General features: G+C 29.0%; 1 protein-coding gene across 1 annotated transcript; it reads left to right on the top strand.

Annotated features, from left to right (window-relative positions):
- The first annotated feature begins 7,258 nt into the window (after positions 1–7,258).
- LOC148203479 (uncharacterized) lies at positions 7,259–8,363 on the top strand. Its single transcript, XM_088107617.1, has 3 exons — positions 7,259–7,486; positions 7,732–7,930; positions 8,324–8,363. The coding sequence occupies exons 1-3, from the start codon at positions 7,279–7,281 to the stop codon at positions 8,361–8,363; spliced, it is 447 nt and encodes a 148-aa protein (XP_087963743.1). The 5' UTR covers positions 7,259–7,278.
- Positions 8,364–15,101: the final 6,738 nt, after the last annotated feature.

The raw sequence follows: 15,101 nt of genomic DNA, 5'->3' as shown, positions 1-15,101 counted from the left end.
ATTGGAGCCTCTCCAGGTTCCTCCTTAAGGCAAGAGATTTAGGCTTTTCCTTTGGCAACTTGCTCTCCATGGCCTCTTCAATTGATTCAAGCTTCTCCATCAAAGAAACTTCTTTTCTTATAGGCTTGAATGCTCAGAAAGTGTTACTTATGTACAAAAGGATTAGTGCAGCATATATGGAAAGCTGAGTAGAAACAACTCCATGCAGGGTGGTTGTGAAACTTACCATAAAGAGAAACTGGAAATCATTACATTACTGACTAAATTTGAAAAAGTATTTTCATCAAACATCAAAGGCTGACTAAATCTTGGCTGTTCCTTGCATCAACCGTGAATTGGATACACTGCAAACGAAACTGTTACATGCAAAAGATGTTCTGTTGGAACAGTCAACGGTCAAAGCCAAAATAAACATTCAAAACAATAAAAATTTTCAAACTTGACCATTTAAAAAAATACCAACAATATTAAAACAGAAGGGGACTTTCACATTAAAGATTGCTCATTCAACCAACCCAGGTCAATCGCAGAAAAAGGTGATATTTGCTTTTCTTCATTTTTTTTTTTTCTAAATTCAAAGGGAAACAAACACAGAACAGGACATGCTTTTCTGTCAATTTCAATTTTGTTTACTCATTTATTTGTCTTCTGACTCATTGATCATCGATCACTCACACGTGCCACTTTGCTCATTTATTCTCTGACAAAATCTTACCAAATTAAACCACGTTTGAATAAGCTTTTTGTGTCGTGAATTGAGAAAATATATATCCCAATACAGTCATCCAATGCTATGTGCTTTCAGTTATATTTTTAATCGTTTATTTAACTCCATTTCCTCCACTTTTACATTAACATCTGAACCCCAAGTGCGTTTTAGAACATATTTTGTATTTGTAAAGCATATATGTTTATAAATATATTATTAATGTAAAAGATGTATGTTGGATATAATATTTGTGAAGAATGGTTTTGTTAAATCTTTCTTAGAGGTCTAGAAATCATATGATTCAACACTAAATTGTCTCAGTATTTAAGTCTCTTAATATCTACTGAACCATTGATAGAACCGTCTAGTAGCTACTCTGATATGTAATGAGAAGCACTTGGTCTATGCATGTTTCACATGTGTTAATTATAAATAGGACATTGTTGTAAAAAATAATGTTCAAGTTGTATATGTGAGTGAGAGTTTGGTCTGCTAAGTTGTAATCTTTGTAATTATAGTGAATTCTCCTGATGTAGGTTAAAGTTTGTTTAAACTTCATACAGACCATGTTAATTTTGTTTCATGTGATTCTTTGTCATTATTATTATTCACTGATTCTTTCTACTCTATCATAAATATTGTTTTTTTATGAGTGTGTCGTTTTTGGAAGGGATACTTGGTGAAGATAGAAAGGATGTCATTCAGCTCAAAAGATTCTAGTGTTAAATATGAAACTCTTTAAGGAAAAGAAATATTTTATATTTTACTTATGATCTTATTACATAAATAAAACTCAAAATGACGACAAGTTGAAAAATGTTTGTATTACCACTTTATATAGTAGATACAAATAATTACTTTGATATAATAAATTAAGATTCATTTTTATTAAAGGTATTAGTAACAAATTGAGTATGCTTATAATTATTATAAAATTTCCGGAAGGCAAAGTATGACAAATTACTCGATTTCATTGAGGTACTATTGGAATTTTTTTCTTTTTACTTGTAACTTTTCGCAATTGTTATGTCAATAGTATAATATGACAGATATATGTGTTATTTATATATTGTTGTATAATATTTCATTCTAGATTATCTTATCCTTATGTAATTTAGCCATTAACTGATTTAGAAACTAATTTAACATATAATTATTAGTTCATCCTCATGTAATTCAGTCATTAATTCAATTAAATACTAATTTAAAATGTAATTTTAATAAGTAACTAAAATTTAGGTGTAAAGTCATTTATTTAATTAAAATTAATTTAAAATATAATTTTTGTAAGCAGTAAAACTTAGGTAATTTATTAAGACGTTATGGGACGAGGAGTGATCGGAGGAGAAAAAATCAATGTTTGAACGAGTATGAAAATTAAACATATTATATGGATTATAGTAAATAAACAACATAGTATTTTCTTTTTAAATTTAAAATAATAAAATATTAAACATTTTATACTAATTCTAGGTCTAATTAATATAAAATACTTTTGTAATTTATTATAAAATTGTTCCTGTATATTTTTTATATCAGTTTTAGATCTAAATGATATAAAAAGTCTAAATAATTTGTTACAAAATTTCCATTGTATTTCTATACCAATTTTAAATCTAACTAATATAAAAGTTTCATCATATATATACAATAATGCCACTTATTATAACAAATGAATTGTAAAACACTATAATAAATCTTCATAAAAAAAATAAATGTTACCCTAATATTGTATTTAATATTATATTATGATTCACAAAAGTTTAGTTGTCTTTATATAAAAATAAATTCACTCATCAATTATATAACAGTGAACATGTTACAGAAACTAATCCAATATATCCTATAAATAGTGCAGTGAACATATTATATTAAAACTAATGTAGTGATTCAATATAGGCAAATTAAACTCTATGGTCTCAATATGTATTATTAAAATATTATCTATTTCTTTATTTACGTATTTAATCTTTCACTTTTTAAATTAACAATTAATATCAAATAATTAATATGTTTAAACCAGTCCAAACATGAAGTATCTCTATTGCATACAAACAATATTATTATCAATTAAAACTAAAAATAAACATAAAAAATACATAATGAAATACAATACTAGGTGATTAATATCAGTTTTTTATTATAATAGTATTAAGTCATAACATTCGATTTACTATTCAAATTTTTAAAGTAACAATTAAAATAAATAATGTATTATTATGTTAATATTTTTTAAATTCAATTTTATTCATATCTTAAATACTATAATAATAATAATAATAATATATTAGTACTATCAGTTTTTTTCTTACAGATAGTTATTTTTTTTAAAATATTTACTATTTTATAAATTCAATTCTTAAATGTTTTACAGGTATATAAGTATTTCAATATGAGTTGAATAATATATGAATACTAATATCCAATTTTTTATTTGTATAAAATTATATTTTTAAATTGTATTTCAAGAAAAATAATTATTAATTAAGGATACAATAGTTAAACATATCATTTATACATAATACACAATTTAATTTTTTATATAGTTATTAAATATATTTTGTAAACAATAAATAATTACAAAAGGACTTCATTGATATTTATTTACATTTTAAATAATGCTTAACGTAAAATAAATTAATAAACTATGTCTATATAATTTTAATTCCATTCAAACCGTAGAAATTGTTACAGAAGCTATAGCGATAATAGTTACTGTTTTCTTAAATAGTTAGATTCAAATTAGACTATATTTAGGATTTAATAATTCATTATATTCAAATCTTGACTGTTTTAAAGATATATAAATAGTATAATAATAAAATTGAATATTAAATGCTTTAAAATATATTCTAAGATAAATTATATTAAATAGTAATGATTTCATATCTTTGGTAAAAATTAAAATAATTTATAATAGTTTATTTCAATTCATAATGATGAATATAAATATTATATATAAGTATAGGTTTTTTTTTTACTTAATTATATTTTCAAAATAATGGTAAAACTTAAAATAAGAAAATTAGTGATGTTTATCTAAATTTTAAATGTTGGAATGTACAAGTAGTATATAAATTTCGTGGAGTTTCATAATTGATAAAGAATTAAATCAATTACATTAGTTATAAATATTACAAAGTTTTACTAATCATAAATTAATATAATAATTTTAAATAATTTTTTTAAAAATCATACATGAAAGTCAACTACAGTATTATATTATAATTCTTATAATTTTATTATTATTATTATTATTATTATTATTATTATTATTATTATTATTTAGGCATGAATATATGCTTTTAGTTTCTTGTAAAATAATTGAGTTTTTAATTTTAGTTCTCAAGTTTCTATATTCTTTTTGGTTTATGTGTAAAAGTAAAAATTATCACTTTTTAGCCCTAATATATAGTATATGATATTAATTATTTATTTGTGTGTTACATAAAAAAATAAATAATAATTTCAAATTATTTAGTTAAAATGAATATTTAAAGAATAATTATTTTAAATTATTTAGGATTACAAATCAAATAAAATTATTTTGTAGGATATAAAACAAAAATTTATATATTTTAACGGGTCAATAAAGTAACTTTTTAAATTTTATAAGATATATAATATAACATATTTTAATATAATAATACTAATAGAATAAGACCGTTCATAATTAATAATAAGATAGTAGATAATTTACAAAATAAATATATAGTACCTAATAAAATTACTCAAGAGAAAACATAACTATAATATATATATATATATATATATCATCCTACAACTCATACATAGCACTATTCATAAAAGGAGATATTATTCCGAAATTGTTGTCTCTCATTCTGTTGATGTTGATGTGTATCTATATTTATATCTTTATCCAGTAATACAAAAATCGCATACAACTTCAAATATTTTAAGTTTTTAACGGCGAATTCGTGAACGACATCAGGAGACGTTAAATTTACGTCGAATTTTGTTAATATACGATCTTAACTTAATGTCGTATTTTGTCAATATTCGACGTTAATAAAAAAATTTTATTTTTTTTAATTAATTGTGATCCTTTTTTACAACTCTATGACAAACAAGTTCAATCAAACAACAACAAACAAGTTCAACTAAACAACAACAACAAACGAGTTCAACAAAAAAACAACAAACAAGTTCAACAAATAAGTTCTTCAAAACGAAAACGAAAACAAAAACTAACCTTCAAAAGGTGAGTTTGTCGGAATAAAGTTTCGTCATAGTAAGAGAGAAAGCAGAATGCGCCTATGAAAGACAAAAGCATGAAAATAATCGGTTAAAACAAACAAAAATCATACATAAAGTAATTAATTAACATGCATTTGTATCAAATGAAAGAAATATTACATGTGATACTCGTCAAACTTCGTTCGTGAAAAGTTTGAGAAGAGAAGAGGGTAACGCGCGCTAAGATAAAGTGAATGAATTTTCAATCTCCAGCTCAAATTTTTATTGAATTCACTATCATTTTATCATTTAAGTTTTTCTCTAAGATATCAATCATTGAATAAGGACTTCATCGTTGGATGAAGTACAAGGTTGAGTTATTATAAAACAAACAAAAACCTAAAATTTGAAAATAAACTCTTTCAACCAATGACATAAAACAATATATAACTTTTCATAACAAACAACAAGGCCTTGGTGTATAAAGTTTCCAATCTAGAGTGACTTCGACACTCTAAAGACTCTCAAATATAATGTACACCCACATTGTTTATAAAGTTCTTTGTGTAAAGAAATTTGTCCTTTGTTTTCGACATTCTAATAATTATTTCCTCCACTGAGCTACCAATTAAGAGAGATTCTCTCAAAACACTCACCCAAGGAACACCGACTCTGAACTGAGCCTAAACCACCATTATATTCAAAATTCTCAATCAAAGTCCATCCATACAAAAATAAAAACACCTTTAAAAGTTTTCATAAAATATTATAGATATCTTTTTCTATCTTTCTCTCACGGTTTCTTAGAAAATTTCTTTAAATGTCTTGTGTACGACAAAAATTATACCCATAATAAATCTTATATCTTTTTACTAAATAATCATCATATATAATTTGTTTATATTATAATAACTTGTATATTTTTAAAAAATTTACATTATAATAACTATTCATATATCTTTTAAATAAACTAAATAATAAATCACCTTGAATATATATTTTTTAATTTTATTATAAGTTTTCCGGAACTTATTTTGAACTCTCAATTTCTAAAATGTAACACCTAATTTCTTGCACTTTTAGTCTGTAAAAACAATCAATGGTGAACCACACAGGTAAGTGTTGAAAATATGTTATTTGCATTGATTCATTCATTATATGTTATTATCGGAAAATAACAATAGAAAAACAAAAAACGTTAAAAAAACCCTAAACATAAAAGGAAAATTATAGAATGACAAATTCCCGTCTTATGTTAAATACAAAATAAATTATGCATTTTTCTCCTTAAAAAAACTTATTTTACATAATTTACAGCATAATTTTCTCCTTTTAGTTTTACTCCGTAATTTTAAAAGACTCTAGCTTATAATTTTAATTATTAAAGCACAAACTAGATTTTTCAAGAATTATAATTAATATTTGAAATTCAGTTCACTTAAAAAGTATTAGATTAAAATAAAATAAATAATTTTTTTCGTCAAGAGTAAAAAGTTATACTGAATTTCCTGCAAAATTACTTTTTAGATAAGAATGCTTAATTATATTTTGAATCTCTAAAATTTGGTTTGATTGATCCCAAATTTTAACAAATGTCATTTTAGGTTAATAAAATTGAAAAAAAAAATGTTCACGGAATGTAATAAATTGGAGAACTTTAACCGAATTTAACTGTAAATTTTAGAGACTAAAATATATTTGAGACAAAAGTATTTCAAACAAAATTGTTTTACTGTAAAAACTGTTTGATTTGGTAACATGTGTTGGCAAAGAACAAGGGATTAAAGTTGCATGTGTGAGTGATAAATAACCAATCTTTTTGTGTGTCAAAAGTGAAAGTTAAGAGTTTCAGAAGGGAAAGAAATGAGCAAGAAAATTGACGCGAAAACACGTCCTCTTCTGCGTTTATTTCCCTTTGAATATACAAAAGAATGAATAAAAGCCAATACACCCTTTTGCTGTGATGGATTTGGGTTGTCTCAGTGAACAATGTTTAATGTTAGTCAATGGTCTAAGTTTGAACCTTTTTGTTGTTTTGAATGTTTATTTTGGAATTGACCATTGACTGCATTCCAACAGAACATCATTTGCAAGTAACTGCTCGTTTGGATTTTATGCAATTCTCAGGTTTGAAGCAAAGTACAGTCAAGATTTAGTCTGTCTTTAACCGTGTTCACAATTATTTTCCCAATTTAATCAGCTGTGTAATAATTCTCACCTTCTGTATAAGGAGGGTTTGAAAAAGTTCCCCAGATTCTACTAAACTTTCCATATATGCAGTGATACATTTTGAATATAAATTTCATTTCCCTGAGCATTGAAAGCAATCACAAAGAAAGGTTTTTTGGTGAATGAAGTGAATTGCAGAGACAATGAAGAGGAATATGCCAAAGCAACAGCGTGGTCTTGCTTCAAGGAGAAACCTGGAGAGGCTGAAGCTGGAATTGAGCAGCATCAAACAAGGAGTGCAGTCTTATGAACTGGTGCAGGGAAATAATGGAACTTGGGGATTTCTTAGATATGGTATTGGGGAGGAACATGACCAAACCGAAGCAGATGATGGTGCTGAGTATAATAAAGGTGAAATTGGAATTTTTCTTCTTCTTCTCTTTATTGTTTCATAATAGTCGGCATATCAAAAGTACTGAAAAGACAGATTATGCATGCCTTGACATTATGTATTCTGATGTGTTGCAGAAATTCTGTATTTTGTCAGCTTTGTGCATTTGTAGAAGCAATGATTTTATTCTATTTCTTTTATCTAAATGAAGTTCTTGTGCCAGAAATAGCTTACTCATCATGCAGATCTCTTTCAAACCATGCAGGAAATTGTTCAGTGTTGAATTACACAGTTGAGGAAACAGTGGTTGACATGAAATTCCCTGCAATAGGAAGCAAAGTTGAAGTAGTGCCTGATCCACTTTTGACACAGTTTATCCCCAATGTGTCTGCTCCAAACTCCAGTGATATCCACGATGGTGAAGGTTTCTCCAGCAATGTCTCAGATGTTTCCAATGTAAGAGGGTATGATAATTTTTTCTATTTGTATATTTTGTAGTATAGACATGTATGAATAAAGTGAAAAAGAACAAACATGATACGATAGTTAAAAGTGCTGAGCATTCAAAGAATGTAGTTAAAAAATTAACTGTTTGTTCCTTAGTAGTCATTGCCAATCTCTTGTACTGGGAAATGTTACAAATGTAAGAATATACCTAATTTTGCAGGAGGTTGGTTTCCCTTTTCTGAAAATCCCATGAACTTCTACATCTCAAGTTTTTAGATGTCGTTTTCTACCCTAAATTGAAATCCTTGATGCATTGAATTTTGTGCACTTTTTTGCACATCATAAAGGTTCAGTATAGATCCTGCATTGAAGATCTGAACTAAATTTTGGTATATTTTACATATATACAGGATTGAAGTGAAGTTGCAGACACATCAACGTGATGCTTGATTCTTGATTTGGATGAGATAGAGAAGAAGATTCAGTTCATTGACTTAGGATTCTGTGTTTCTGGTTTTCTGTTTAGATTAATGTTATTTTGTGATGTCATTTGAAGAATAAGTTGTAATTTATATTATGATTTTTATGAAATATGCTCTTTGAATGCCATATTTGGGATAGTGACTGAAATTTTCTGAGATCAAGGTTTGTCATTTCTCATTAACGATTCTATAGATTTTTTTTATCATACGGCAAAAGAGAAAGATACATGGTTTGTTTCTCACTTTTCCGATTTGCATAAAAGTACAATAATGTGCTAAATTTGTACTTCATGTGTTTATAAAAAAAGAAAGAATTTGAAAAATAATGATGAGAATGTAGAGATGGATGTGAAGATGACATTAGTGTTAGCTTATGATTTTTTTTTAACTTGAATAATGAAATTATTTATGTTTTTGTGTTGTTGTAGGTTACTGTAATAAGGTAATTCATTAAATTGTTATGGATAAGTTTTAAAATTTTGAGCAATCTGCATATTTTTTGCAATAGATTATAAAAAAGTTCTGAGAATAAAATACTTTCGCTTTTTGTTTTATATTAATTAATTACAAGCAATTCAGAATTATGTGTTCTTCTAAATAAGTCTAAGTATCAAAATAATTTATTATTAATTTATTGTAATTATTATTTAAAAAAGGTATATGACATACTTTTAGTCTGATTATTCAATAATTTACTTAAAAGAAACTATGGTGATAAATTTTCAATTATTTTAAAAAATGTATATTTTATGTCAGTTATTATAGTTGTATACTAAAAGTATTTACGGGGAATGTGAACATTTGGCATGCATGATATATGAATGGAGGGTAAGAGTGTTGGAGTTACTCAAATAATTGCCATTGAATTTTTCATGGGAAGCCCTTATGATAAAGTTCTGATATGTAGATTTCAAGAAAATGAATGGGTCCCATGATGTAATACGTGTTTACATGGTCGTACTCATATTTATTATCGCTGTTAACTTCAGCTTTAAAATAGTCAATATAGAAACACTTCACTTGAAAGGATAGGAATAGTAGATATGATTTTGTTTATAATAATAAATGAATGAACATAAATATGAATTCAAGTTATTAATATAATTAAGTAGGCGCTTCATAAAAATATAAATGTAGTTATAATCTTAAATAACTTTTTACATGCAATCTCTTTGTATGATTTTCACATCAAATTAAAATTAAGATAATTGTATATATAGGAGAAAAAAGTGGATGTAATTTAGTTTTGATAATTATAAATATATTTTTTTATACACCGACTATTTGATAAAAATAAAAAAAGAGTTTGTATTGTGTTTTTAAGAACTTTGTTGTCTAATTGAGCTGTAAATATTAAGTGTACTTGTTCAAGTTTTTTTCTTTTTTGGAAAAGAATGATATTTATCATTTGTTATATTGCAACTTGTTAGATATTGTTAGATATCTTAGATATATGATATTTATCGTTTATCTTCAATTATTTATCTTATGTTACTTTGTTATCATTCTTCATTTATTTCTTCTGTGGCCATTCATAAATCTATCAATGATGCCTTAGCCCATCTGGTTGGCGTCAGTCCATGCTATATGAATTAAATGCTCTACAAAATAGTAGAACTTTAGCTCTTCCCATTACTGTCTAAGAAATCTATTGTTGGTTGTAGATGATTTTTTGCTATCAAAGTTGGTTCTTATGGTATTGATTGCCTGAAAGTCCACCTGGTGGCCAAAGGTTAAACACAATTTTTGGATTGGACTATGTTGATACTTTTTCTGTAGTGACAAAGATGACTTTTGTTCATTTATTTATAACCATGGATGTTTTTCAACAATGGTCTCTTGATCAGCTGGATATAAAAAATGTTGTTCTTAATGGATATTTGTAATAAGAGATTTATCTTGAGTAAACTCACGAATTTGTTGCTTAGAAATAGTCTTTTGGTTTGAGATGTCGTCTTCACAACTCTTTAAATGACCTAAAATAGTCTCCCATGGCCTAGTTTGGAAAGATTAGCAGTGTTGTTCAACAATTTGGTATGAAGCGATGTGAGACAAATCATTCAATCTTTTATCATCACTCGAGTGTTGGATGTTGATAAGTGCTTATTTTAAGTGAATTTTAAAATAATTTTGACATTGATTTTGCTTTAATTTTGTTTAAATTATTCTTAATTCATCCTTATTTTGTTTGTTTTGCAGTTATTTAATCATCATAAACGAATTTAAAACCATCTGGAAACAAAAATTTATTCCAATTCCAAAACTTAAGATACTGAACTAAAATTATAATTTAAAAATAAATTATTGTTCCAAACACATTTCGAAAATTCCCCAAAAGAATTCCCTATGCGCCTTCTCACTCTAGGAATCTCTAGCATCATTTGTAACAACATTGATCCTGTATAATAACACAAGTTATACGTTCATCACACAAACAGAGACAAACAATGGTGAGCTAATAAAAAAATAACACAAGATAATATATAATAACTATATGCACCGACATTGCTCAAATCGTCCATTCCAATCCATAAAGTTATAACGACATTCATGAAATACGAAAGCATATTACCATCAAGTCACACAACCTGCTCAAAGGAGGGTACTTCAATTCGTCTTGCCATCACGGTCAGAACTTGTTTCCCCTGCTTCCTAAAAGTCTTATGAGTAAAAGTTTTGTCTACTTATCGAAGACTCACAAATAGAGCACCATACTCAACTCAAGTCAAAACCTTATAGGCAAAACATCCTTCCCTTCCCCCGATTTACCAAAGCCTTCGGCGAAAAGGAATAACACCTGAACCTCCCCTTTTCCCAGGCTTACCAAAGCCTAAGGCGAAAAGAAACAAAATTCAACTCATAACTTACGGAAATAAGACATAATAATCAAACGCATCTTCCAGTACCAACTGAAATTACTATCCACATCACATCAAACAACTCAACCCACAACCCACAATACATCCATATTAAAACATAACATAATAACCAACCACACAACTCGACAACGAAATACAATAACACGACCAACAACACAAGCAACTCGAGAACCATGACAAATAACTCGGCCAAAGTAAAAAAGGCTGACCTCTAAATCACACAGACCAAGTTTTAAAACCTTTAAACCAAAGTCTAAAATAACTTAGTCAAAACAACACAACTTTGTAAAAAAAGACCGGGCCAAGACTAACCTAGCTCAATACAAAATAATCTAGCCTCACACAAAGTAACCTAGCCCGATACAAAGCAACCTAGTCCAATACAAAGCAACCTAGACTGTCATAAAGCAAAAATAGCATGGAAACATACTCAAATAGCAGGGCAACATACAAAACATCACGACAACATACCGAAACAACATGAAATTGACATTTCACTACATGAATCCAAGCTTAAATAATTTAACATGAAACAACACGTCTAAGTCTTCCAGCAACACAAAACGAAGCACAATCAGCTTGGTACATAATATCCACAACATGGTTCACAACAAACAACATGATTGATACTTAAAACAATACATCCAAATAAAGGCACAAATCAGCACAACCTGGAATGATTGGAAACAACTTGGATTAAGCATAAACAATACAGTTCAAAGTAAAAACAACTCAGTTTCAACCATAAACATGTTTTGCTTAATATCTGAACAACACGTTTGAAACCAACCAACATAACACCATTCAGTTTGGTGAGTAAGCCACTTAAGTACTAATTTCTTAGGAACATTCCCAATATAATCAACCTTTACAGAGCATCAAAGCATAAAAGCATATGCACAAAATCAAAACGTATATTCAAAATAGCCCCAACAATCATACATCATACAGTAATCCATATACCTCCAAAAATTTATTCTCACATATCACATTCTCGTGTCATCTTGATCCTAAGAAAATTTTCAAAAACTAAGAATTGACTAGTTTAATTTCAAAAACGTAAAAGAACCCCTGCAATTACTCATTCATTGTCCAACAATGCATAAATACCAAAACCAATCATGAACCAAAATAAAACATAACGACGACCAACACCTAACACAATGACCATCACAAAATCACAAATTACTTTCACACCATAAACTCCACAGCCCAACACAACGTGAACACGACAGTAAAAATGAAAGGAAAAGCACCTGAATAATAAAGATAGTTCATATTTGAAATATAAAAGCATGGAATGATGCAACCAACACAATTTATGTAATTAACATATACAAACAAAAGGATTGCTCCCCTAACCTTGGTTTCCACAACTTCCTTGATCAGAAAACATCCTTCTACAACACTAATGAGCTCTCACGAACCTTCAACAGAAACACTATTTTTCTCTCACGGTACACTCATGTTTCTGTAATGTTCCAGTTCTGGGAGTCACTTAAGTGCATCAATCACTACAATTTTTTCGCAGCATAATTAATTTTTTTATAAAGAAACAAAGTTATTACAACTTGAAATAATACTTAACCAAATCCAAACATAAACCTAAAGAGTTTAAAACAAATTCTTAATTCTTTTCGCATAAGTAAATAAACTTTAATGAAACTCCCATCGCAGATTCTCTCTCTCGTCAATTACACTACTCTAGAAGCATCTGCATTCCTATCTGATCTCGCATAACACACACGTTATACGATCATCGTGACAAACACAAACAAAAATAAATAAATGTATGAGTGAGCTAAGCAATCAAAGAATGTGATATAAACTGGCACATGTGGGGCTGAAGACAATTAATTCTTCAACCACCCTGGCAGCACCCTAAACGTCCGATATGGGGGGCCGGACGTCTATAATATTATAGACGTCCGTCCCCCTCCCCAACGGACATTTATTGGGCTGACAGGGGAGTTGAAGCGTTCATTTGTTCAGCCTCTTAGACATTCGTGCCCCTTGCACGGACGTCTATAATATTATAGACATCTGTCTCCCCTCACAACGAGCGTCTAGAGTTTCACTTATTTACGAATATGCCACCGGTCAATTATTTACGTTGAGGCTTTTGTGGACGGACGTCTATGGGGGGACGTTAAAAGCCAATTCTGCACTAGTGTTGCTTTGGGGTTAGAGATGAGTGAGAAAATGTTTGTGTGTGTGGTGAAGTCCCCCAAAGAGGATACTATTGTCCACCCTTTTGATTTCTTGCCACAGGGATTTGTGGTCAATAAAGGCATGAAAGTGGTAGTGAAAGTGGCGATTGGTGAGAATGGGTTGGCGAAAAGAGGAGAAATTGCGAGGTTGTGAAGATGGTGATGGAAGGTGAGGAAGGGAAAAAAATACTTCACCGAATGAAGCAGCTGAAGGTGGCTGCTGCCACAACTCTGAGGGACGGTGGCTCATTGTCAACCCAAAATTCTGAATTGGCACTTCTTTTTCTCCGAATTTTCCCCAATCTGATATCAATTGCAAAGCAAGGGTTGCATTTAATTTAATTTGTTTTTCCCAGTTTGCCCTTAATTAAATTTGATTTCTCTTGCACTCCAATTTTTAATACAAAATACACTTCACACACGTTTTTAATGACACATCAGATTAAATAATACCCTCAGCATGCCACGTAACACAATCTTAAACGTCGTTTGTCCAATTTGACGAAAGACCTCTATTTGTTTCAATTTTACAAAAATAAGGATCCAATTGAGACATCGAACAAGTAAGGGACCTATTTGAGATTCTGGAAGAAAATAGGGTCCTACCGAAACATTAAACCTTCTACAATATATTTATAGGCTGCACTATTTTGGGCCATTGGGCTAGTTTGACCAAAAATGGATTTGAGCCTGCAGCTTAAGTGGGACGATGTCATTTTGGTGTTGAATTTTCTGTTGCCTTTGGGGGTCATAGCTCGAGACATTCATTTGGGGCAGAAGAATTCCTTTGAGCTAAGTTGGCGAGAGCGTAAGAGTAAAAAAACAGAACACCCTTGAAGCTAGGGCTTTTGCAAGTGAGGAGAAGAGAGCGAGAGATAGCGAAGTAAGCTCGTGACCCTTACCGAACCCTGACCGGAGCTGACCAGTAAAGATGAAGAGGGTGATCAGAGGGCTTGAAGAGAAAAGAAAAGAGGATCGTCCGATGAAGACAAGATTAAAGTGTCACGAGTAAGTTTCTTCTTCCCTTTTCCCTCTTTCATTTTCTTTGTTTTTTTTTCAACCCTATATAAAGGGGTTTGCTTCTGCCATGTATATACTTTGAGACACACACAACTTTTACATTTTTTACGATTAGAGTAGAATAGAGAGCTTAGGGTTTACATTTTCCATAGAGTAGATTTGAGTTTCTTGTGCGTTATGATCATGTTCGCGTCGCGTTCGATACATCCTCTATTAACATTCGTTTTTCATTAATAAAGATTTCTTCTACATTGATGATTCTCTGTGTTGAGTGTTTGATGATTATGTTGTTTTGATTCTTTTTTAAAAGTTTTCGTATTCTTGTTTGATTATGAGATTGTGTCTCTTGTTTTGTTTTAAGAAATTGATTTGGACTCTATAACTATATTTCTATGATTCCTTTGGGAATTAAAAGACTTCACACTGAGCATACTTTTTCGAGATGTCTTCTCGAGTCAGAGATGAGTCCAATGCATAAAAATTCATTCAGATTTATGTTTCTATCCTTTTTTTTTGTTTCTACTATATGTGATTTTAAATTTTGTAATTGGATTCTATTTGAGAATTGTGAAGGAAAACATACAAATTTCTACATCT

The sequence above is a fragment of the Vigna umbellata genome, chromosome 2, assembly GCF_029865625.1.
Source record: "Vigna umbellata cultivar VRB3 chromosome 2, Vumbellata_1.0, whole genome shotgun sequence".
Taxonomy (NCBI): Eukaryota; Viridiplantae; Streptophyta; class Magnoliopsida; order Fabales; family Fabaceae; genus Vigna; species Vigna umbellata.
The sequence above is the reverse complement of the archived record's forward strand: the minus strand, read 5'-3'. Positions and strand labels throughout refer to the sequence as shown.